At 38.1% G+C, this 25,506-nt stretch overlaps 1 protein-coding gene across 1 annotated transcript in view; it reads right to left on the reverse strand.

Annotated features, from left to right (window-relative positions):
- The window catches only part of LOC149254062 (uncharacterized), a 165,477-nt gene extending 140,240 nt beyond the window's left edge, over positions 1-25,237 (reverse strand). Inside the window, 4 exon segments of the mRNA XM_089460063.1 lie at positions 2,677-2,799; positions 13,516-13,657; positions 24,931-25,027; positions 25,114-25,237. Coding sequence (XP_089316189.1) covers positions 2,677-2,799; positions 13,516-13,581 — 189 coding nt within the window. The 5' untranslated portion in view covers positions 13,582-13,657; positions 24,931-25,027; positions 25,114-25,237.
- Positions 25,238-25,506: the final 269 nt, after the last annotated feature.

The following is a 25,506-nucleotide window of genomic DNA, read 5'->3' on the forward strand; positions in this document are numbered from 1 at the left end:
CCGGTAATAAAAAAGGCTAAATAAACAGAAACCGAAATAACCAGAGAGAAAATAACAGTAAACTGCAGATAAACACTATATACCTCCAGATCTTAAAAATGACGCAGATAGGGCTACCGGAAACCTTTTCGCGTGAAACGAAAGGGGTTCCTCACTGGAACAGATGCTCCGAACACAACAGAGCAGTCCTCTTGGCCCGAAAGCAGTCAGAAACAGTAGATCTAGGAAACGACAGCCGCATGCAGTTCTACCGGCTTCAGATTTGGATCACCAACGGACGCGGCCCTCAAATAGCTCTGATACCATGTAGGAATTTACAGGGTAAGTTCCTCAGAAAGAACACCAAAAGGACACCGCTCACAACCAGATCTCAAATCAATACACCGGTATTTTTGACGTGGTTAAAACCCTCAAAGAGGGAAACAGTCCACGGCCTGAGCCAACGCGGCCACTTCAGGCAATTTATTAATCAAAGAATGAAAATTTACATAAGCTTCTCTCATGCACGGATTACCCGAACAATGACCCTCCATGCGCTTTAAATAGAACTCATGGACCAATCGGGTGTCAAGCCACGGATCAAGTGTCGGTAATACCGAGGAGAGAGTGAACCGTCGGATCACTACATATCGTGACCGTCGGATTGTAAGTTACAAAATGTACAACGGTAAATAAACACACTTTACCTAACTCTATACTAGACCAAGTTGATCTTAACTATTTCCTATGTGTCGGAATATCCTAACAGTAGGTCGCCATGCTAGCCACTCCAAAACAAGGTTGTGTGTAGGCTTGAGAGGCTTCCATATGCCCAGAACAACAGCATATGGAGGCAACACTTTACCTTGACTAGGCCGCAGTTATTTGGAGGTTGTTTGTGTGGGTTGACAAGGATTGTTGCAACGTGATCATGCCCTAACCAGGAACAGCAATACAGCAGTATTGCAGCAGCGTGTTGGGTCAAAGTTTTGATGCAGTCAGCCCTAATCCTATACAGACTTGGAGCAGCATAGCAAGATGTATAGTGCACATAGGAGCAACTATGAGTACATGTTGTACAGTGCAGCATAGTGCACATAGGAGCAGCAATGCATAGCATGATGTACAATGCAGCATATGATGGTGCAGCATGGTGTAGATCAGTGTTGCTGGACATTGGAGCAGCAATGGGACAGCATGGTAATGATGGACATATAGCAGCAACGAGAATGTATACAGCAGCAGGATGATGAGGTATTGCAGCATGCATTTGGGTGCAGCATAGTGCAGCAGTACAGTGATGGGTACAGTCATGATTAGTGAAGCATGATGAGATGCAGCATAGTGATGATGGGTGCAACACAATGATAGGTGTAGCATGGTGATGGAGTCACCTTAGAGAATCAGTTGTAGCAGCATGTCTTCATCTGAGTTCAACTACCTCATGTATCATCTTCGTAGAGATGATCTATGCTCTTATTTAGATAAGTCAAAGTGTTGACTGCTGTTGTATATGTACTCTCTCTCTCTCTCTCTCGCTACTGAACTTTTGAAAAACATATATGAAGAATTGATCAAGGGTTTCCCCACATTGGGGTTTGTCCCTAGCTAGTGCCACATTTTGTGTCCTCTTGTCTTGGCTTGTCTTCTGCGATTTATGTTTATGTTCTATCTACAATTTACTATTATGCTGATGTGATTGCTAACCTAGAAAAGATATTGAGCTAACTGTGAAAATTGAAATAAATTGCTCTAAGCATAGAACATACCTAAAATTAACATTAACTCTTACAAGAAGCAAATATGAGAAAAGCAATTACGCACAGTGCACAATTATTTCTGCTCTTCTAGATCAGTTCTTCATTCAAAATATCTTCAGAACTTACAAGAGCTCCTTCCTTTACAGCGAAAATGGCTCTAAGAAATTAACAAACGAATAGAAAATCTGGAAAAAATTCAGTTTGCACAAAAATCAAAGCTGATCTACACCAAACGTGCAGCCTGCTCTGCAATCTGTATGGTTGTACCAAATCCGTACAACCTACTATGTTATTTGTATGGTTGTACAGAATCTGTACAGCCGGTTGTACTGCATGCTTTGCTGAGTTGTACAGTTGCTCTTCTCCTTGTTGTCGACTGGTCGCCTTCTCCTCGCCGATGGCTGAAAATCAAATCTCTGATTTTCCCCTTTACTCACATGACTTGTCAAATAAATGCTCTTTGTGTGTCTTTGTCATTTTTTCTCTTTCTTTTATAACTTTGACATGAGCCAAAAACCTAATTTTCAATAGTTCAGATCTAACTGTGAGACCAATGGCTTTCATTTAATTAAATCATTAAGTGACCCACTTTAGTCACTTTATTAATTAAAAGTCACTTTAATAAAAAAACATTCACTTTATTAATTAATTAATAAAGTGAACTTCTGGGAAAAGCATAGGAGACATTTAATGACGATTTTGATGAGCAGACACCCTTATGGAAATACCTGTCTGAGCTACAAAAACTAACAGCAATGACCTTTGATTTAATTTTCTGCAAGGTGCAATTGATAACAAAAACAACCTCAAAATTATTTTACACCATTGCAATAAAAAATGCCATTTCACTAAATGAAATTTAAAGAAAGAGACAGATACCAATTGTACTAAAACACAGTGCAAATGTACATCATCTTAAAAATGAATAAAGCAATACCCGCCATTGTAGAAGGTTTTCTTGGAAAAATGATGTTCCTTGAGTTGGCTCAAATTTCACAGGTGCTAGACTTCGGAATACATCAATATCAACCTCTTCAAGTCGCTGAGAGAAATTCTTGAACTGTCCCAGAATACAAAAAAAACAATAATGTCAGAACCCATGTAGAAGTATTTCAATGACCTCAACTCTAAAAAACAGTAAGCTTGCATGGAAATAGAATTTGTGACCAGTGTTGAAAATATCGGCAAAATATCGGCGAGGGTCCAGAAAATATCTTATCGGCAATATCCGCAAATATCGGCAAGCATAAAAAATGCATAATATATTCATTTTTTTTCAAATTTCTAAACATATAAAGCAATAACAACATGAACTAAACACATTGGCACATAAATATGAAGAAGGCACTGATATATATGATGTCAAATAGAAATGATACATCAAACTTCAAAGGCGATACCAAATCCTACTGATCCCTGATAATTGTCCAATCAAGGACTCAAACAAAATAACATCACATATCCTGTTGATCCCTAATAATTGTCCAACCAAGGACTCAAACAAAATAACATCACATATCCTGTTGATCCCTGATAATTGTCCAGTCAAGGACTCAAACAAAATAACATCACATATATAAAACTTTAAAAGTATTTCATCATCACGAGTTATAAACTTATATGTAGCAAAAGTTGCAAAACAATTAAAACTAGCAGCTACCTATCTGAGAGCATTGGCCTCTCCCTAGCATCTTTCTTTCTGTCTTGTTTAGCAATTGCTTCAAGAGCTTTTTGTATAACCTCTGCACTAGAAACCATACAAGGCATTACATCTGCATCATGTGTAGAGAGTCTAGCCAGATGGTATTTCAATCGTGTAACCCCTCCTGACATCTTGGTCCCAAACAATTTGCATGATATATATGCTTGATTTGCCCCACCAACAGCCTCCCCATACTCCCAAAATGGGTCCAATGCTTTTGGCATATTTGACATTTGTAGTGAACTAATTCAAACCTAGGGCACAAGAAAAAACAAAAAATTTGCATTAAACCCCCCCCAACACAAAAAATAATAAGTAATAGCCACCTCATTTAAAAAAAATTACTACATTATTTGCATTTTGCAATGTGAATGAAAAATGGCAATAAGAGGGTGCATAAGAAAGTTGAAAAAAAAAAATGAAACTTGCTGTCCAAATATGGAGAAAACCCTTGCATTGGCCCATGGGCATGAAAATCATAGCAAATGGAAAAACACAAAAAAACAAAATGTTGGTAGGCAAAGAGGCAAGCAAGCATAACCCTAAATCTATGAAAAAATCATTAACATAGGGGTTTTTAAGAACATACCTGTTAATGGAAGAAATGAAGTTTGTCTCACTATTCTTCAATCTTTAATCCACAAAAAAATCTTAGTTGGTAGTGATAATCGTTGTTTGATCCTCAAACCCTCCTTGACAACCACCACAAAACTCTTCCCCTTCCTTCTCCAACACTCAGAAACAAAAATGAAGAAAAAAACGATTTTTCCTTTTCCTCGCTGCAACAAAACACACCCGACGATATTTTATATGGTCTCGCGATATTTTCTCGATCGCAATATTTTTGTGAGCCAAAAATATCACGATATTTTCTCGACAATATTTCAGCTCGCCGAAAATATCACAATATTTCCGATATTCGGCGATATATCGCCGATATTATCTTCACTGTTTGTGACAGTTTGCATTGACAAAATCTGACCTAAACCAACTTTGATTTACTTTATCCTTGTCATCTTTGAGAAAAACCAATGTGTATATCTCTTTCTAAATTTATCTTGAGAACCCATGTGGATCAACATAAATAATGTCATCTTCAAGTAAGAAAATTTTGAATTGGATTGAACAACAACTGGAGCTCTTATCTTGTTTTCTGAATTCATTCAGATTGCTTTTAAAAAAGCATCAGTCAAAAAAGAAATATTTGGGCACATGAGCAAAGTATGACGTCAAACATGAATACTTTTACAGACATCCATTAGATAGATCTAGCAAGAATTGAGGATCTGCTGCAGCTTGGAGTGAAAAAGTTAGCTCATCTAGAGAACTCTGGTGATATGCAAACATGACCAATAATGAAGCAGAATTCAGAAGCTATTAATTTTTGGTATGTTTTATGCTTAAGAGCAATTTACTTCAATTTTCTTGTTAGCCCAATATCAATATCTAGTTTAGCAATCACGTCAGCGTGATAGTAAAATGCAGAGAGAACATAAACATAAACAATAGAAGACAAGCCAAGATAAGAAGACACAAGATGTGGCACCAGCCAGGGACGAACCCCAATGTGGGGAGACCCTTGATCAATTCTTCTTATATTCTTCAATAGTTCAGCAAAGAGAGAGAGAGAGATAGTACAAATATATAAATCTGATATTTTATGACAGCAGCAGTAAAGCCTTGACCAGAGAAATCAATATTGGTCAAACAGGATGTAAATCTTCCTCTAAATCGCTCGAACAAACCCAACCAACATCGGCCTTCAACATTAAGCTCAATGCATCCAAAAACTACACTGTTGGTTCTGCTCCTAGGAAGATCCTTCAACTTCTCAAAAGATCCTCCACATGGCAACAACAGGCTGCTACAATAACGATCCAATCCGGTCAACACTTTGACCCAACACTCCTCCACAAAATGTTGTTGTCCTCCACTGTTTACTTGTTGCTCCTGCAATTCTGGTTAGGGCACCATATGCGGCCCTTAACCCTCCACGTTGTCAGCAAACTAAGCCCTTCTAGGGTTGCGGTCCACCTAGAAGAGTCTCCCCTTATGCCACGCTGCCTCCTGCAAGAATTGTTCACCTCAACACTGCCTTGGAACAACCTTAGCTGCTTGCTATGGCCTGCAGCCTAGCAAAGCAGCTAGCTATAGTTGTGGTCTCCTCGGCCTACTGCCCAGCAAACTTGGCCCTAGAAACGACTAACTTCAGACCTGTTTTGACCACAAATCAGTCCCTCAACCCAATCTTAACTCCTGTCCAACACACAGCCTCCAAACAGACCTATCCACACTTTCCTGAAGCAAACCTTCTTCCACGTTGTCCCTTGACCTCTCCTTGCTGCAGCTAGGGCTTTCTCTCTTTGTTGCAGCTAAGGCTCCTCTGTCGCGGCTAGGGCTCCTTCTCTTGCTGCGGCTAGGGCTCCTTCTCTTGCTGTGACTAGGGCTCCTGAGATCTCTCTTTCCACCACGTCCTCCTTGTGAGAAGACGTACCCAAACAAATGGAGAGAGAGATCATGAGATGATGTGTTCCTCAAATGACTTGAGGTCTCCTCTATTTAAATGCAACGTTGAGGATGAGCTAGGGGGTAAAAGTGCTTGTTTAGCTTGTTGGCCGACCTTGACAAATTGTCAATAATATGAATAAATTCATATCTCCATAAATACATGTCGGAATCAGATGATCTTTAGATCAATCCTACACCTCTCGGAGAGAGGAATCTAAGAAAAATATCAGTTGCCATAAATAAGATGACCCATATGGAGTTTGGCCCTAGTTGCCAATTTTAACACTCCCTCTCAACTAGGAAGAGCTCCATCTGCTAATCCATTTGTCAGTCGGTACTATCTCTGCCATCAATGCACTGCTCTGAACTGCTCTGCTCTGCTAACTATGAAGAAGAAGAAGTGATCGAGAATGTATCATACCATTCTCTACTGACCCAAAGTCAGTCCCATATAAAGAGAGTGTCTCATACCAATCTTACTGACCCGAAGTCAGTCCCAGATAAAAGAGTGTTTCATACCACTCTTACTGACCCGAAGTCAGTTCCAATTGATCCCAAATCAATATAGGTCATCCTAGCATAGGGAGTATGGTAGTACACGATGCGTCCATCGGTAGTACTATGGTCCCTATCCTCATTTCCCTACTCATTGGCCAAATGAGAGGTGCTTCCCATGAGTCCCAGACTGCTTGGGTAGGATGTCTCAACAGGGGAAGGATGAACCACTCATCCTACCTACATGTCGCCATGGGGTACCACAGGGAAAGGTTGAACCACTCGCCCTGTACACAACAAATCACTAGTGGAAGGCTGAACCACTCACCCTATGGTTGTGTCTCAACAGGAGAAGGATGAACCACTCATCCTGCCTACATAGCAAACCACTAGGGGAAGGCTGAACCACTCACCCTATGGTTGCTCATCGCTCCAAGAAGTACACCAGACGCTTGTCAATGGAATCTCTGATAATCTTTTTCGCTTTGACTTCAGCCTTGTACTTGCTCTTTGTAGCAGTCGGTGCATTTGATGGAGGCTCAGGGATTTTACCCTTTACATGATCCAGCACTTCTTGTTCTTCCAATGTCAGATCAAGAGACATCTTCCATCCATGATAGTCAGACTTTTCACGGAGCTTTCCTTCAGCCGGGAAGTGGGATGAGGAACCCATTCAGCCTTTTGTCCTTGTCCAACTGTCTTCGGTGATTGCTCTTTCACTCTTGCTTGGGCTTTCTCTTCACCTCAGCTCTGATACCATGTTAATTTTGGTATGTTCTATACTTAAGAGCAATTTACTTCAATTTTCTTGTTAGCCCAATATCAATATCCAGTTTAGCAATCACATCAGCATGATAGTAAAATGCAGATAGAACATAAACATAAACAGTAGAAGACAAGCCAAGACAAGAGGACACAAGATCTGGCACCATCCAGGGACAAACCCCAATGTGGGGAAACCCTTGATCAATTCTTCTTATATTCTTCAATAGTTCAGCAGAGAGAGAGAGTACAAATATACAAATCTGATATTTTATGACAGCAGCAGTAAAGCCTTGACCAGAGAAATCAATGTTGGTCAAACAAGATGTAAATCTTCCTCTAAATGGCTCGATCAAACCCAGCCAACATCGGCCTTCAACAGTAAGCTCAATGCATCCAAAAACTATACTGTTGGATCTACTCCTAGGAAGATCCTTCAACTCCTCGGAATATCCTCCACATGGCAACAATAGGCTACTACAATCACGATCCAATCCAGTCAACACTTTGACCAAACACTCCACAAAATGTTGTTGTCCTCCATTGTTTTGCTCTTGCAATTCTGGTTAGGGCACAATATGCAGCCCTTAACCCTCCACGATGTCAGCAAACTAAGCCCTTCTAGGGCTGCGATCCACCTAGGAGAGTCTCCCCTTATGCCATGCTGCCTCCCGCAAGCATTGTTCACCTCAACATTGCCTTGGAACAACCTTAGCTGCTTGCTATGGCCTTCAGCCTAGCAAAGCACCTAGTTGTAGCTGCAGTCTCCTCCAACAGGCCCAAACAATCACCTCAAACAACAATATCTTGCCCTCTTCTAAACTCGGCCTACTGCCCAGCAAACTTGGCCCTAGAAACAACTAACTTCGGACATGTTTTGACCACAAAACAGTCCCTCAACCCAATCTTAACTCCTATCCAGCACACAGCCTCCAAACGGACCTGTCCACACTTCCATGAAGCAGACCTTCTTCCACATTGTCCCTTGACCTCCCCTTGTTGCAGCTAGGGCTTGCTCTTTGCTGCAGCTAGGGCTTGCTCTCTTTGTTGTGGCTAAGGCTCCTCTGCTGTGGCTAGGGATCCTTCTCTTGTTGCGGCTAGGGCTCCTTAGATCTCTCTTTCCACCACGTCCTCCTTGTGAAAAGACATACCTAAACAAATGGAGAGAGAGATCATGAGATGATGTGTTCCTCAAATCACTTGAGGTCTCCTCTATTTAAATGCAACGTTGAGGATGAGCTAGGGGGTAAAAGTGCTTGTTTAGCTTGTTGGTTGACCTTGACAAATTGTCAATAATATGAATAAATTCATATCTCCATAAATACATGTCGGAATCAGATGATCTTTAGATCAAAATCCTACACCTCTCGGAGAGAGGAATCCAAGAAAAATATCAACTGCCATAAATAAGGTGACCCATATGGAGTTTGGCCCTAGTTGCCAATTTTAACATAAGCCTTATCCAAGGACTTTAACTAGAAATAGAGAAAGGAGTCCAAATTAGGAAACTTCGTGTATGAGGTGATTCCAAACATGTGATTGATACCTTGAAATGTAGCAACCCTTTGAACTATGAATTACTGCAAATTTTGCACTAGAGTTAACAAATTGCTGGCTAATTTTAAGATGATTCATATAATGCATATTCTAAGGGATTGGTGAAGGTTGAAAACCAAAGTTTCAATGGAGTTTCATGAGGATATAGTGGATTACTCAAAGGACCCTACTGATTTTTCACTAGCCCAAAGTCGAGGGGTGAGGGACTAGGATTATTGTTTATCTCTAGGTGAAAAGCTTGGGAGACTGTCAGGATCCAACTCATTTACAAAAAAATGGAACTATAGTGCAAAGCACGAAAGCAGGCGAAGACAAAGTTGAGTCACATCCTGTAGAGCCAAACAAGGCCTTTATCTAATCTCCAAGATACCTTAGCTTAGGTAGGCAATATGCAATGGATGGATTGCTCAGTGGGATTGTCACACAGTCAATTGTTTTGCATCCAGAAGAACAGCTACAGATCATTATTCACTCCAAGATTACTTGGGAGCGAGAGCGGGAGCAACACTTTCAGAAGCTCCCGGTTTGGGAGCGTTTTTTATATAATATATATTTTTTATATTTTGATGCATATATGTCAACAAAAACATGTAGAATGATGAATTAGATATAAAAAAACATTGATTGAACCATATAACAACAATCATCTAGAAGTTATAATCTTCATCAACCACGTCCACAAGTTAGTAACATACAACATATTGAGTCTCATGATTCATCAATCTTAAAGTTTCAAGCTTTCAAAATTCAATATATAACATTTATCATAATTGATCACCAAAGTGTGAACCAAACACCCAGACCAAAATATGTTGGGGTATTTATACTCATTAATTGCTCATGTTGCCTTACAATTAGCAGCATTATCAGTGATGACTTGGATGACAATGTATGGCCCAATGCGTACAATTGTTTCAAGTGATGGTTTTGCAATGTTGATGCCAGTCTTGAACTTGTCTGAGTAATCACGTGCTAAAAGAAAGATGGCACCACTAACAGACACAGCGAGAACATTATCAATGGCTTGCCTTTTACATTTGTCCATCCATCAAATACAATGGACACCCCATGCTCGGTCCAAGAATTTGTCATTCTACTCAAAGAATGTGATATTTTTGTTTTTTCATGATCAAGTCCAATAGTTCTAGCCTTGTCATACCTAGGGCTCTTTTATCCTTTAGGGCATCATTTATGGCAAAAACCATTTCATGCCAATAAGGTGAGCAAAAAACATTGAATGGTATCCCACATGCATAAAGAAACCGGTAAACTTTTGAATCCACATCATTCCTACACCCATTCATCAAGGAAATTTGATATGGTTCTACGCCTTACAGAGATGTTCGCTGACCCTATGCCTCCATTAAACTGCTATGGGAGGATGCTGAAGGAGTTCTTTGTGCATGTTGATGTGATTGTGAGCTTGGTTCAAAGAAACCCTTTGATTTTTTAGATTTGTATTGGGCTTCCTCCTCTTCCCTTGTGTATTTGGTTATATCTATTGCTGACACACTTGTACAAGTTTTGATTCCTATTGCTTTATCTTCATCCCATGCCCTTTTCCCACAGAGGTGCCTTTTGGCACGAGTGTATGACCCTGTGTAAGTTTTGTTGCAATGGGGACAGTCAAATTTAGTGGTTCCACCCCCTTTCCCTACTTCAAGCCTAGAAACATATTTCCACAATGGGGTTTGGTCTTGTTTAGTTTTTTGGGTTGAATCATGTTCACTCTCTTCCTCCTCACCAAGGTACTCCTCTCTGGGGTTTTCATCAAATCCACTATAACCCACTTCTTCATCCTCTTCTTCATGCTCAACCCTCCTCATTCTACTCTCCAACACCATAATAACCAAAAAATGAACCAAGAAGAAGAAAATGCCAAGCCATATAACCATGATGTTTGAAATTTGAAGTTTCGAATATGCAAAAAAATGGAGGAATGGGAATGGGAAATAGAGAAAAAAAATTATTTATTTATTTAGCAATGAACATAAAAATAAAATAAAATAAATAAAAATAAAAAATTGCTAGATTAGAGTGTCCTACCTCTTTGGCCTTCAATCCCAAGCTCCTCAATCTCCCCTCACCAAGCTCCTCTCTCACCAAGCACCTCTCTCCAAGCTTCAAACTCTCTCTTGCTCCAAACTCTCTTGCTCAAGCTCTCAATGGATGAAGTGAATAATGGGAGGGGAGAGGGTCTATTTATTTTCCCCCTCCCCTTTCCCTCCCTTTCCCTTCTCCTCTCCCCTTTCCCTCCCTTTCCTCTCTCCTCTCCCCTTTCCCTCCCTTTCCCTCTCTCCTCTCCACCGCCGGCGTCACCCTCCCTCTCGGTCGCGGCCCTTTTTTTCCGCTAATCAAGAGCGTTGTTTTAAAGCGGGAGCGATCGCTCCCCCTCTAAAAAAATGCTCCCAGATCGAATGCTCCCAAAAACGCTTCAATTAAGGCAGGGATCGTTTTTTTTCAAGGATCGCGCTCCGGAGCCGCTCTCGCCCAGAGCATGAATTGGGAGTGAGGGTGGTGGGAAGGGGGGGGGCGCTCCCCCGCAACCCTGATTCACTACCACACTCTATAGTTAAAGATCCACTTAATTCCTTATAGGAGGCGAAGGTCACTTCTGGTAACTCAGATCTAGGAAGGGAGATGGAGTGTTTCTATGGTAGTGCAGGTTTCATAAGAAAAAGCATAGACTTGGGCACTTTGCATGGAGAATTGTTGGGTAACCTGATGATCCAGTCAATTGCAGGGTGAGTAAAGGTGAAATAGGTGCATGGGGTGGTGTAGCAAAATAAAGCAACTATCAAAATGGTCCCAGCAGAAGATGTTTGTTTGGAGCAAATCCAGGAATTTTTAGGCAAAGTTGTTGAATGGTGTTGTCACTAATGTCAACATCGGTTATTGAACGCTCTTAATATTTGTTTGGGTTACATCTGTTGAAAGCTCCAAAGGAAGAAGCCCTAGAAAACCCTAGAAGTTGTCAATCTTCTACTGTTCTACGTTGTTACAATCACTTTAGCCCAATTCTTTTCTTCAATTAGCAATTACTTTCAAATCAATTTCAATCTTCCAGTTACAAATAGCAATTGTAGATACAACAATAAATACAATGTACAGCAGAGGAAAATCAAGACCAATAGGAGACACAAGATTTCGTCAAAGACCACAGAAAACCCCACAAGGGGGAAAACCCTTTCAAATTCTTCTTCTTATTAGATTGTCATAAAATGTTCGGCAGAGAGATTACAATGATCCAATTCACCAACCAAGAATCAAAGGTCAACAGCTTTGACTTTCCAACAAACCAATATCCAAAATCCAAGAGATGATCCCAAAAGTCAAATCTGGTCAAACTATCAAATCTAGTCAAAGTCAACAGCAGTCAAAGATGCCCTAACCAGTCCTGAAATCAGTGGTCAAACTTCTCCAAAAGAGCTCATTCAAAGGTCAAAATATTTGGTCTCCTTTGCTGGTCAAAATCAAGTCAAAGCAACCCCAAACAACTCAGTCAAACCTGGTCTACAGAGAGAAAATCTGCGGTCAAAGGAAGTCATCCTGCCCAGAAATCCTCGATATTTGTGCCAAAGAATGCAGCCTCCAAGAACAAATCCAAATCAGAAGTCAAACCAAGTCAAAGTAAGCCCAAACATCAAAAAGTCATCGTTGGTCAAAGACAGATTTTCAGCCCTCCTGAAATTCTCTCTCCTCCTCACACATGTGAATGAAGACCTGCAATTTCAGACTTGTACGAGCCTCCAATAGAAGAAGATGTGTGAGTAATGTGTGTCCAAATGATGATGCCTTGACTTGTATTTATATGCTTCTTTGGAGACCCAATTTGTCTTTAAAGCCGACCTATAATTTTGTGCACATGTGGGTTTTCACATTAAAAATATATTTTTCCTTGACCAAATTAAATTCTTCCAAGGACAAAGAGGGTCTTCTCTAGATGAGGAAGGCTGTCCAAAAGAGGGAATTTGTCCCTGAGCTACCAAATTAACAAAATCCCCGCACTTGTTTCACTTTTTGAGGACAAAGATTAGTCGGATTGCTCCTAAGATCACCATCATTGGATGCTCCTCGTCGAGCCGATTCCAGAGGTATATGCCACGCCACAAGAGCCCTCACGGTTTGAGAGATGTCTTTGTTTGAATATGAAGCACCCACCTCGTGGTCAAAAACCCCAAGAAATGGGTGACATGGCAACTTATCATTTGTTCATGGGCTTAGAAGAAATTTATCATAATTAAAGGATTAATTATTGAAGGAATTATTCATGGGCCTAGAATAATTTTCAAATCATGATTGGAGAACTAATTACATTAAATGATTTTAATTTTTGGACCAATGTTTTGGCTCCATTCTAAAATTCAAATTCCAATTTGAATTTATTGGCCTTCCCTCCTAAAAATTTATCAAGTCAGCTAGCTCTCATATGGTGTCCTCCAAAACTATATAAAGACACCACATCTCACCTCCAAGGCATGCATTCAATGGATATTTATTGAATGATCCAGCTCTGAACTTGTCGTTTACTTCCTAGCCCTTATATGACACCTACTTTGATTGACCCAATGTTGAAATTAAGAATAACTATGTGAATAATAAAGTTGTCTTCATCTATATTCCCAGTCACATTTGCAAATGAATCGAAGAAACCATCTGGTGGATACCAATATATCAAGTTAAATTTCAAAACATAACTAAATTTAACATGTCTTTGAAAATATAACCATAAAGAAGGATGATCACACATACCACAAAGCGTTTTCCACTAGGCCCTTTGTTAAGACTCTTGATAGGCTGATTTTGTGAACATGCCATTTTATTTGATGAAAGAATCCAAACTTTTGCTTCAACCTTGAAATCCAAACATAATACCTCCAAATCTGACTCTTATCTGCATGTGAAAAGATTGTTTTTTAGAACTAGAAATTTCTACCTCATTTTTTAATGGTACATGCATAGCCTTCAATTAATCTCTTTTTTCATTATTCTCTGTCAAATGATCTCAAATGTAAACTGTTGCAAACAGTGAGCTTCATCAAAAAACTTCATTCTACATATAGCATTATATAATTCTTATAAAACTTCAAGAGATACATTACAAAGAGACATCAAACGAGTGAACTATTTTCTATGTTTAATCTAACAATGTGGAATGCATGATGCCATTATGGTAAAAAAATACATAGTTCACAAATAATAATCAGCAAAGTATTACATAAAATGTGTTGAAAATTGGTCGTCATTGATGCCAACCCAAGCAGCAGCAGAAAAAACCCGCTTTCAATGACAAAATGACAAGGAAGATCAGGGTTTTTTGGCTCATGATCATCTTCATTTGATGGTCCTCATCTTGCTGCTTCTATCGGTAGGTGCCACACCTTATAACTCCTCACGGTTGAGGAGATATGCCAGATCAAAGTTTGTGCCCCAAATGTGTGGTCAAGGAGCCCCAAATAGATATTGAAAGTCAGCTTGGTGATTGGGCAATGTTGAAATAATGTTGTTTATTATTGTCTGTGTAGATTTACTTGTCCATCTATAAGGATTAATGAGCCCCAAATCAGCTCCAAATATCAAATTAAAATAACATTTTCTATCTCCTAAAATCAGCCTAAATGGAAATTGATTTTTGGCTCCAAAATCAATTTAATTTAAAATTCAAATCAGTTATGGAGGGTCGACTCCATAACCTCTTGAACTGGTCAGCTTGCCTCTCTAGAAAGCTCTTCAGCCTCTATAAATAGGGCTCGTCTGCCCTCCAATTAAACCATCTTGTATGCACTTAATTGATACATCTCTTCGGTTGTGTGCGCCCTTGTGTAGTCACGCCAAGCTAAAGAGGAGGTCAAGATTGAAGAAGGTTTTTGGGCTTAATGTGTATATCTTTTGTTTATGGTTCTTCGTTGGGGTATTGAGCACCTTCTGAGGCCATTCCGCCTTTTCTGAGGCAGATCTGAAGAGGAGGTCAGGATTGAAGAAGGTTTTTGGGCTTAATGTGTATATCTTTTGTTTATGGTTCTTCGTTGGGGTATTGAGCACCTTCTGAGGCCATTCCGCCTTTTCTGAGGCAGATCTGAGTGTATTCTCCGAGGCACTTCGTGGGCATATTCGCACAGATCTAAGGCTATACTCCTGTAACAGACGCATAGGCCCTGAGGTCCTATTTCGGCCTCCCTGTGGCACATCTCCTGAGGCATATTCGGAGGGTAATTCTGAGCTTAATCACTGATACCGTAGGCAAAATTCTTGGACGCAATTTGTGTATTTTGACTACTTTTTGTGGCTAGAATGTTGAGCTAACTCGACCCCTGTGGAATGGGAATTTCTAAGAAATTTTGTTGCAATTCTTCATGGTATAATTTGGCTGTGGCTGAGGCATATTCTGAAGCCTGGATCTGAGGTTTGGAACTGATTTTGCAGCTATCTAACGCAATTTTGAGACAACATTCCTGGGGACTAACTTGCACTTGAACTTATATTTAGCTGATCCATGAATGAGGCTGAGTTTCTTCAACTTCAGGACATTCTTCAAAGCCCTTGTTATATGCAGTCTAGACTACGCAAATTCAATTTTTTGGGGATGTTTTTCATGTTTAGAACTTTAAAAGGGGAAGATTTGAAAGGAAAAACTGATTACCTGATGAGCTTCATGGCGACAATGGCACCAACCCGTTTCCAAAAAAAATGTATTGGCGAAGGCTCCCGCTTCTCCGAGCAGGAATCAGCCGAAGCTATGGTTAAGCCCAAACGTTATAAGAAAAATTAGGCCAGTCTCAAAAACCCTTTCAATAGTCCCCCTTCAAACAACCGTTCAATAGTCCTCCTGGGGACGTACCTCTTTCGATGATGAGAGTTACGAAGTTGCAGTTGGGGCTTTTCTTGGAATTTTTTATGGTTTAGCGATGTCCTTTGCACTGTGGACTTATTGAGAAGATTCCCGCTCAGATGAAAGCACTACAGCTCTGCCTCTGCGAAATCAAAACCCTATAGCTCTGCCAAATCAAAACCCTATAGCTCTGCCGACATAGTATCAGAAGCGAGGGTTTTTTTAACTCCAGGATTTCCGCTCAGATCAGAACCCTACAGCCCAAGGTTTCCTCGTTGACTGCTAAGATTCCTGTGGACTGCGTACTCGCGCAATTCTGAACCCTAAATGGAAGAGTGGTATGGCCATATTTTTTTATGCAACATCGCACTGGAACTATGTTATCAATGCTCTGTTATGCTCCTTTTCCACTATAGTTTTGATGAAATACTATTGCAAATCCATGGGTTGTCAAACCCTAAAGTTCAAAAACAGCAAATTGGCTATTTTATTTTGTTTTTATTTTAACTAGCAATTGCACCAGATGTTGCAAAGGAAACGCCGTAAGGCATAAATTCGAGAAGAATTGTGACATATAAAGAATCATTGAAGAAAAAAATGAATAAACAAAATGCATTTCAAAAATAGAAAATAAAGAGAAAACACTAACATTACCTTGGATACATCAGTGTCTGATCCATAAAGAGAAAACACTAACATTATACATCAGTTTCTGATCCGAACAGGTTTCAAACATACTGGATGTTGGGGTACAGAGTTTTCTCTAGATTGCTGCCAAGCAATAGTAGATAGAGAATTTGAGATCGAAAGCCATTAATGTTGCTGCAACTTGCAATGTATCTAAAAAATATCGTTTATATTTTTACATAACAGATGTTAAGTCATTAAGATTCCGATAATAGGTGGCCTCCAAAGTAAGCTGAGCTAATGTATCTAAAAAATATCGTTTATATTTTTACATAACAAATGCTAAGTCATTAAGATTCCGATAATAGGTGGCCTCCGAAGTAAGCTGAGCTGATTTTTCAAGCATTACAGGTTACTCTACCAATCGACCAGTTTTGTCAATATCTCCAATGTTTGTTTCCATGCTCATTTTCGCTATCTGCATAGCATGTCTACAAGCATCAATTGCTCTTTCCTGCACATTCAATATTAATTCAGTAGACTGTTGTTTAAGATGTGGCTTCTAATCCATGTTGATTTGTGGAGTGCCCAATAAAAGAAGAATGAGGGATACTTTCTTTCATTATACTTTTAGACGACATTACAAAACTAAAGACATCGCAAACGTAAAATTCAAGGTTTTGAAACATCTTGTAATCCAACCATTGTAATTTTTGCTTTAGCAATATCCACAACATGCCTCTCTGGAATAACATGACTACTTTCATCCAAAATCGAACTGAACATTCCTTGCAAGGGTGCAAGATTGATTGAAGCTCCACTCAAAATAACTAGTGACAGGGAAGCTCCTCAACGTGCATATTTCAAAGATTTTATGGTAAATTTTGGGGATATTCGAAGCATATGTCTTCAATTTTGATAATTATAGAGATTGATGACTCGACAATATGATCATTTTTCCCATTGATTGTTTTTTTCCCATTCGCACTAAATCCAAATTTGTTGTAAAATTTGTAGCTCAAAACATGGGTTTTTGTATAATTAGGACAAACAGAAGAAAACACGCATGGCTCTCATAGAAAAACCAAATATGTCCAATGTACAACCAAGGCAATATGATTTGCCCTTAGATGAAAATAAGTGCGATTTGCAAGGGTGGATAAGCCATAGAGGGATTTTGCAGGGCATATTTACCATAGGGAGAGAAATTTCTAGGTGTGGATAAGACTCTCCACTAGTGATGGATGGCCCCATAGGTGTGGTTTTCATAGTCTAGTTTACCTTGGTGCCTACCTAGGACTAGAAATGAATAACTTCGTGGAGATATCAGCTTTGGCATCCATGATAAGAATGTTGACATCTCTGATTAACATTGACTTGCCCTGCATCAACCAAACTAATTAAAAGTCATGTAGTCAGTATTATATTTTAATTGGTGACAACTTCATAGGGTGATATTTAAAGTACATTTGAGAGAACTGCCTTTTCTGGCTATGTTGGTTATGTTTTCCACCAACCCTGCATCAACCACACTAATTAAATGTCATGCAGTCACTATTACATTTCAATTGGTGACAAATTCATAGGGTGATATTTAAAATACATTTGAGAGAACCACCAATAAGTTGTATAAAAGCTGACTGAGCAGTCTTTGGTTCCCTACCAAAGATTGTAACTATTAGTGCCAAGTGCTTTCAACTTTCTCCATGGTAGACGCTTCGAGGGTTGCATTGCACTAATAGATTTCAAAACTTTGTGACGAGGCTTGATTCTAAACTCTAAACTACACAACATGAGCTTAGAATGTGTTAAAAGAAACTTTGCACAAAATAGTCCATGATTTTCTGCACTTTACAACCCACAACGCAACAGAAATGGTGGCATTAATTTAAGGACTTTACCTTTGTAAAGGCCTGAAAATAAGCAGAAATATCCCATGTAGAAGTAGAAGAGAAAATTGTTAATTGAAGTTAGAGGAGGAAAGGTTCTTCTAAATTTAGAAGTGAAATAAATTTGGTAGAAGAACCGGCATATGAAGTAAGGTGCAGTCTTACTTTCTCTTAGAGTTGACTTAAGAAAATTCTCTAATTTTACTTTGGTTAAAAACAGCAAATCAAACACAGCATGCATTGAGTTGACTTAGGAAAATTCTCTAATTTTACTTTAGTTAAAAACAGCAAATCAAACTCAGCATGCATTGAGATTTTATCTCACTTCGACTTTAGTTCAGTTAGATAGTTTGACTCGTGTTCAAGAGGCCAATTCGCTTGAGTTCAAGATGCTAGCTAGAAGGCGCAGTCTTACTTTCTCTTAGAGTTGACTTAGAAAAATTCTGTAATTTTACTTTAGTTAAAAACAGCAAATCAAACTCAGCATGCATTGAAAGTTGACTTAGGAAAATTCTCTAATTTTACATTAGTTAAAAACAGCAAATCAAACTCAGCATGCATTGAGATTTTATCTCAGTTCGAGTTTAGTTCAGTTAGGTAGTTTGACTCGAGTTCAAGAGGCCAATTCGCTTGAGTTCAAGATGCTAGTTAGACTTGAGTTCGGTGAAATAGTTTGACTTGGGTTTAAGGAGCTAGTTCACTTGAATTGAAGAGCAGTTGGATTCTATATAGAGAAGGGTGCAGACTTGGTGATACATGTGATTATTCACAATTTGTGTGTTTTTAAGCTCAATAAAATAGTTCCATATCAGCGTTTGAGGTCAGGAGAGCGCATCACTTAAGGAGACAGAGATACCTTGCGCAAGGAGGCAGTTCAATCTGTATAGTTGGTACAGCTGGTTCAACCTGTATAGTTGGTACAGCTGCGCAAAAGAGAGGCCAAATTGGTCTAAGATGCGCAGGATATTGTGTTGAGGAACAAACAGGAAGAAGGGAATTTTTCCTTGTGCTTTATAATTAATTACTGAGGGCATTTTTTACAGAGACGTCAAATTTGCCAGGAAGGTCAAATTTGCTAGGAAGGCCAAAAATCTCTAGAATCTGGCTATTATTTTTACAAAAAAAATTGATAGCAGGATTGTTTGAATCTTGTTTGGATCAAAATCTTAAAGCTTGACTGCTGTATCTAGTTCAGTTTCTAGCTCTTGCATCTAAAATATTGTTCAATTTAGTTGATGGCTATTATAAAACTAACAATATCAGATCAAACTGATGAAGAGATAGCTTATGAATAGAATAAAAGAATCCAAATTCAAGTGAGACATCAAATTGGACACAAAATTGAATAAAAATTAGCAACATGTCATAAAGAAAATTTGGCCACCTTGAAACCGTAGTTATTTTTCAAACATAACATTGCATTTGGAAATTCCCTTCAAAAGTAAGCTATGTAGCAAGCTCATAATGAGGACAGGGATTCCGAAGACTAAGTCAATGATGGTAACACAAATAAATTAAAATGAAGTAAAAAGTATAAGTAAAAAATATAATGCAAAAAAAATCAGACAAGTTAGTAAAATAGTAGTTTGAAGAAAATCTATTCAACTACAATCCCACTAATCCAAGTAAAAAAAACAATGCTATGGTAATTGCTATCTGGCATGCAAAAATGTCTGTCTGGCAAGAAAAGAGGTCTGTCTGGTACGCTAACTGCTGAGAAGAGGCCCTAGACGTCTGGCCTTATAATTGCTGAGGAAAGATCACAGAACATTGCAGCTTGAATCAATGCAAGACAACTGTGCAGTGTTGGGAGGGAAGTTGCAACGACTAAAAATCAAAGACAGGGATTCCGAAGACTAAAATGATGGTAACACAAATAAATTAAAATGAAGTAAAAAGTAAAAATAAAAGATATAATGCAAACAAAAACAGACAAGTTGGTAAAATAGTAGTTCGTGTCAAAGAAAATCTATTCAACTACAATACCAGTAATCCAAGTAAAAAAAACAATACCATGGTAATTGCTATCTGGTAAGCAAAAATGTCTCTCTCGCAAGAAAAGATGTCTGTCTGGTACGCTAATTGCTAAGAAGAGGCCCTAGACGTCTGGCCTTATAATTGCTAAGGAAAGCTCAAAGAACATTGCAGCTTGAATCAATGAAAGACAAATGTGCAGTGTTGGGAGGTAAGTTGCAACGACTAAAAATCAAAGATGCAAAAGGATTACGGTCCAGTTAGACCATCATGGGGAAGAAACAGTTAGTAAAATTGTCTTCTAGACATGGTGGACAAACATTACACTACCACAAGCTTTCAGATATTATCAACGAGAATTTAACTACAGTCTTGGTAATCCAGAAATCTATATATGTCGGGCACCCTAATTTCTGAGTAGACACCATAATTCTAGTTGCAAATTGTAAGGGTTATTAGATATTCTATTAAATATGAATGTTATTAGTTGGTTACATGTTGGGAAACTTAAACCTAGTTATTTTTCAATCTGAGTAGACACCATAATTCTAGTTGCAAATTGTAAGGGTTATTAGATATTCTATTAAATATGAATGTTATTAGTTGGTCACATGTTGGGAAACTTAAACCTAGTTATTTTTCAAACATAACATTGCATTTGGAGATTCCCTTCAAAACTAAGCTATGCAGCAAGCTCATAATGAGGACAGGGAAACTTAAACCTAGTTATTTTTCAAACATAACATTGCATTTGGAAATTACCTTCAAAAGTAAGCTATGCAGCAAGCTCATAATGAGGACAGGGATTCCGAAGACTAAGTCAATGATGGTAACACAAATAAATTAAAATGAAGTAAAAGTATAAGTAAAAAATATAATGCAAACAAAATCAGACAAGTTGGTAAAATAGTGGTTTGAAGAAAATCTATTCAACTACAATCCCAGTAATCCAAGTAAAAAAACAATGCTAAAAAACAATGCTATGGTAATTGCTATCTGGTATGCAACTATGGTAATTGCTATCTGGTATGCAAAAATGTCTGGAACATTGCAGCTTGAATCAATGCAAGACGACTGTGCAGTGTTGGGAGGGAAGTTGCAATGACTAGGGAAGTTGCAATGACTAAAAATCAAAGACAGGGATTCCGAAGACAAAGTCAATGATGGTAACACAAATAAATTAAAATGAAGTAGAAAGTAGAAATAAAAAATATAATGCAAACAAAAACAGACAGCAAGAAAAGATGTCTGTCTGGTACGCTAATTGCTGAGAAGAGGCCCTAGACGTCTGGCCTTATAATTGCTAAGGAAAGCTCAAGGAACATTGCAGCATGAATCAATGCAAGACAAATGTGCAGTGTTGGGAGGGAAGTTGCAACGACTAAAAATCAAAGATGCAAAAGGATTACAGTCCGCTGAGAAGAGGCCCTAGACGTCTGGCCTTATAATTGCTGAGGAAAGCTCAAAGAACATTGCAGCATGAATCAATGCAAGACAAATGTGCAGTGTTGGGAGGGAAGTTGCAACAACTAAAAATCAAAGATGCAAAAGGATTACAATCCAGTTAGACTATCATGGGGAAGACACAGTTAAGTAAAAATTGTCTTCTAGGCATGGTGGAAAAATATTACACTACCACAAGCTTTCAGATATTATCAATGAGAATTTAACTACAGTCTTGGTAATCCAGAAATCTATATATGTCGGGCACCCTAATTGCTGAGTAGACACCATAAGTTTAGTTGCAAATTGCAAGGGTTAATAGATATTCTATTAAATATGAATGTTATTAGTTGGTTACATGTTGGGAAACTTAAACCTAGTTATTTTTCAAACATAACATTGCATTTGGAAATTCCCTTCAAAAGTAAGCTATGCAGCAGAAATCTATATATGTCGGGCACCCTAATTGCTGAGTAGACACCATAAGTTTAGTTGCAAATTGCAAGGGTTACTAGATATTCTATTAAATATGAATGTTATTAGTTGGTTACATGTCATAATGAGGACAGGGATTCTGAAGACTAAGTCAATGATGGTAACACAAATAAATTAAAACGAAGTAAAAGTATAAGTAAAAAATATAATGCAAACAAAATCAGACAAGTTGGTAAAATAGTAGTTTGAAGAAAATCTATTCAACTACAATCCCAGTAATCCAAGTAAAAAAAAACAATGCTATGGTAATTGCTATCTGGTATGCAAAAATGTCTGTCTGGCAAGGCCTTGCTGAGAAGAGGCCCTAGAAGTCTGGCCTTATAATTGCTGAGGAAAGGTCAAAGAACATTGCAGCTTTAATCAATGCAAGACAAAAGTTGCAACGACTAAAACAGGGATTCCGAAGACTAAGAAAATGATGGTAACACAAATAAATTAAAATGAAGTAGAAAGTAAAAATAAAAAATATAATGCAAACAAAAACAGACAAGTTGGTAAAATAGTAGTTCGTACAACGAAGTTGAAGAAAATCTATTCAACTACAATCCTGGTAATCCAAGTAAAAAAAAACAATACCATGGTAATTGCTATCTGGTATGCAAAAATATCTGTCTGGCAAGAAAAGATGTCTGGAAAATCTATTCAACTACAATCCTGGTAATCCAAGTAAAAAAAAACAATACCATGGTAATTGCTATCTGGTATGCAAAAATATCTGTCTGGCAAGAAAAGATGTCTGTCTGGTACGCTAATTGCTGAGAAGAGGCCCTAGACGTCTAGCCTTATAATTGCTGAGGAAAGCTCCTCAAAGAACATTACAGCTTGAATCAATGCAAGACAAATGTGCAGTGTTGGGAGGGAAGTTGCAACGACTAAAAATCAAAGATGCAAAAGGATTACAGTCCAGTTAGACCATCATGGGGAAGAAACAGTTAAGTAAAATTGTCTTCTAGGCATGGTGGAAAAACATTACACTACCAAAAGCTTTCAGATATTATCAACGAGAATTTAACTACAGTCTTGGTAATCCAGAAATCTATATATGTCGGGCACCCTAATTGCTGAGTAGACACCATAATTTTAGTTGCAAATTGCAAGGGTTAATAGATATTCTATTAAATATGAATGTTATTAGTTGGTTACATGTTGGGAAACTTAAACCTGGTTATTTTTCAAACATAACATTGCATTTAGAAATTCCCTTCAAAAGTAAGCTATGCAGCAAGCTCATAATGAGGACAGGGATTCCGAAGACTAAGTCAATGATGGTAACACAAATAAATTAAAATGAAGTAAAAGTATAAGTAAAAAATATAATGCAAACAAAATCAGACAAGTTGGTAAAATAGTAGTTTGAAGAAAATCTATTCAACTACAATCCCAATAATCCAAGTAAAAAAAACAATGCTATTGTAATTGCTATCTGGTATGCAAAAATGTCCGTAAAATAGTAGTTTGAAGAAAATCTATTCAACTACAATCCCAATAATCCAAGTAAAAAAAACAATGCTATTGTAATTGCTATCTGGTATGCAAAAATGTCTGTCTGGCAAGAAAAGAGGTCTGTCTGGTACGCTAATTGCTGAGAAGAGGCCCTAGACGTCTGGCCTTATAATTGCTGAGGAAAGGTCAAAGAACATTGCAGCTTGAATCAATGCAAGACAACTGTGCAGTGTTGGGAGGGAAGTTGCAACGACTAAAAATCAAAGACAGGGATTCCGAAGACTAAGTCAATGATGGTAACACAAATAAATTAAAATGAAGTAGAAAGTAAAAATAAAAAATATAATGCAAGCAAAAACAGACAAGTTGGTAAAATAGTAGTTCGTACAACAAAGTTGAAGAAAATCTATTCAACTACAATCCCAGTAATCCAAGTAAAAAAAACAATACCATGGTAATTGCTATCTGGTATGCAAAAATGTCTCTCTGGCAAGAAAAGATGTCTGTCTAGTACTGGTACGCTAATTGCTGAGAAGAGGCCCTAGACGTCTGGCCTTATAATTGCTGAAAAAAGGTCAAAGAACATTGCAGCTTGAGTCAATGCAAGACAAATGTGCAGTGTTGGAAGGGAAGTTGCAACGCAAAAGGATTACGGTCCAGTTAGACCATCATGGGGAAGAAACAGTTAAGTAAAATTGTCTTCTAGGCATGGTGGAAAAACATTACACTACCACAAGCTTTCAGATATTATCAACGAGAATTTAACTACAGTCTTCGTAATCCAGAAATCTATATATGTCGGGCACCCTAATTGCTGAGTAGACACAATAATTTAAGTTGCAAATTGTAAGGTTATTAGATATTCTATTAAATATGAATGTTATTAGTTGGTTACATGTTGGGAAACTTAAACCTGAAGCAAAGGTCATAGTGCTGAAAATTGGGCTATTGCAAAAATGTATGTTTGGCAAGAAAAGATGTACTCATAGCAAGATCCCAACTCTCCGCCATAGCAGACAAAGGGGGCATACCCTCATCTACATATACTGTAAAGCAACTCTAGCCACATTTTGAATATTGCTACAGGGGCTTATGCTTGTGCTGAGGATGGTAGCTAATAAAGAACTACACTTGAAACCAAACGGGAAAGCGAAGGTCAATTTCCTGAAATTCAATCCGAGCAAGAGTGAACGAGGATTGAACCTGATGAGGTTCCTGTAGCACTACAATGCCAAGAGTGAATTAAAATGACAACGTGTATATAAACAATGAAGACCTAGAAACAAGTATTCGACAAACAGTAAGAACAAAAAATAGAACCCAACTAGTATATATAATTCACTCAGGAAGAAACCCACTGGGATACATGAACCTGGGAACAAAAACTCCATAAATGAGTAGTATGCTTACGAAAATAAAATAATAAAATGGCAACAGTGAAAACCCTAATCGATGGAGAGTGGATACTTGTGTATGGATTTCGAGTAGTAGTGCAACCAGTTGGATTTCGAGTAGTAGTGTAACCTGTTGGAGACGAGGCCAAGAATGCTCCTGCAACTATAACCTGTGAATGCGGGTTTGAATCTAAATATAAAAAAATGAAAAATAGAGACATATAAACCCTGAGTGAAATGGTCTCAAATAAGTTACCAGACAACCGTGAGAAAAAAACACCTTCACTAAATCGAATTGCGGGGAAAGCGTTGGGTTTTGGAGGACGGGCATCGAATTGCAGGGAAAGAGTTGGGTTGGGCGCGGGCATATTCTTGCTATTCATATGGTTTCAAGATGCGATTTGTTTCAGTTATAACTAGATTTTTAATAGTTTAATCGTCTAACGGATCATAATAAGACAGGTAAGACAAGAGGGAGTTAATTTGGCGTAATTATTAAAAATTTTATTTTATTTTATTTTACTTGTAAATTTTATTTTATTTTTATTTTAATTATTAGATTTTTTGTTTTATTTAATTTTACTTTTAATTTTAAATTTTATTTTATTTTATTTTTATGTAATTTAATCAAGTCAAAATGTTTACATAA

The sequence above is a fragment of the Pinus tabuliformis genome, chromosome 7, assembly GCF_031772625.1.
Source record: "Pinus tabuliformis cultivar Carrire ecotype Pingquan chromosome 7, CPIR1, whole genome shotgun sequence".
NCBI classification, from domain to species: Eukaryota; Viridiplantae; Streptophyta; class Pinopsida; order Pinales; family Pinaceae; genus Pinus; species Pinus tabuliformis.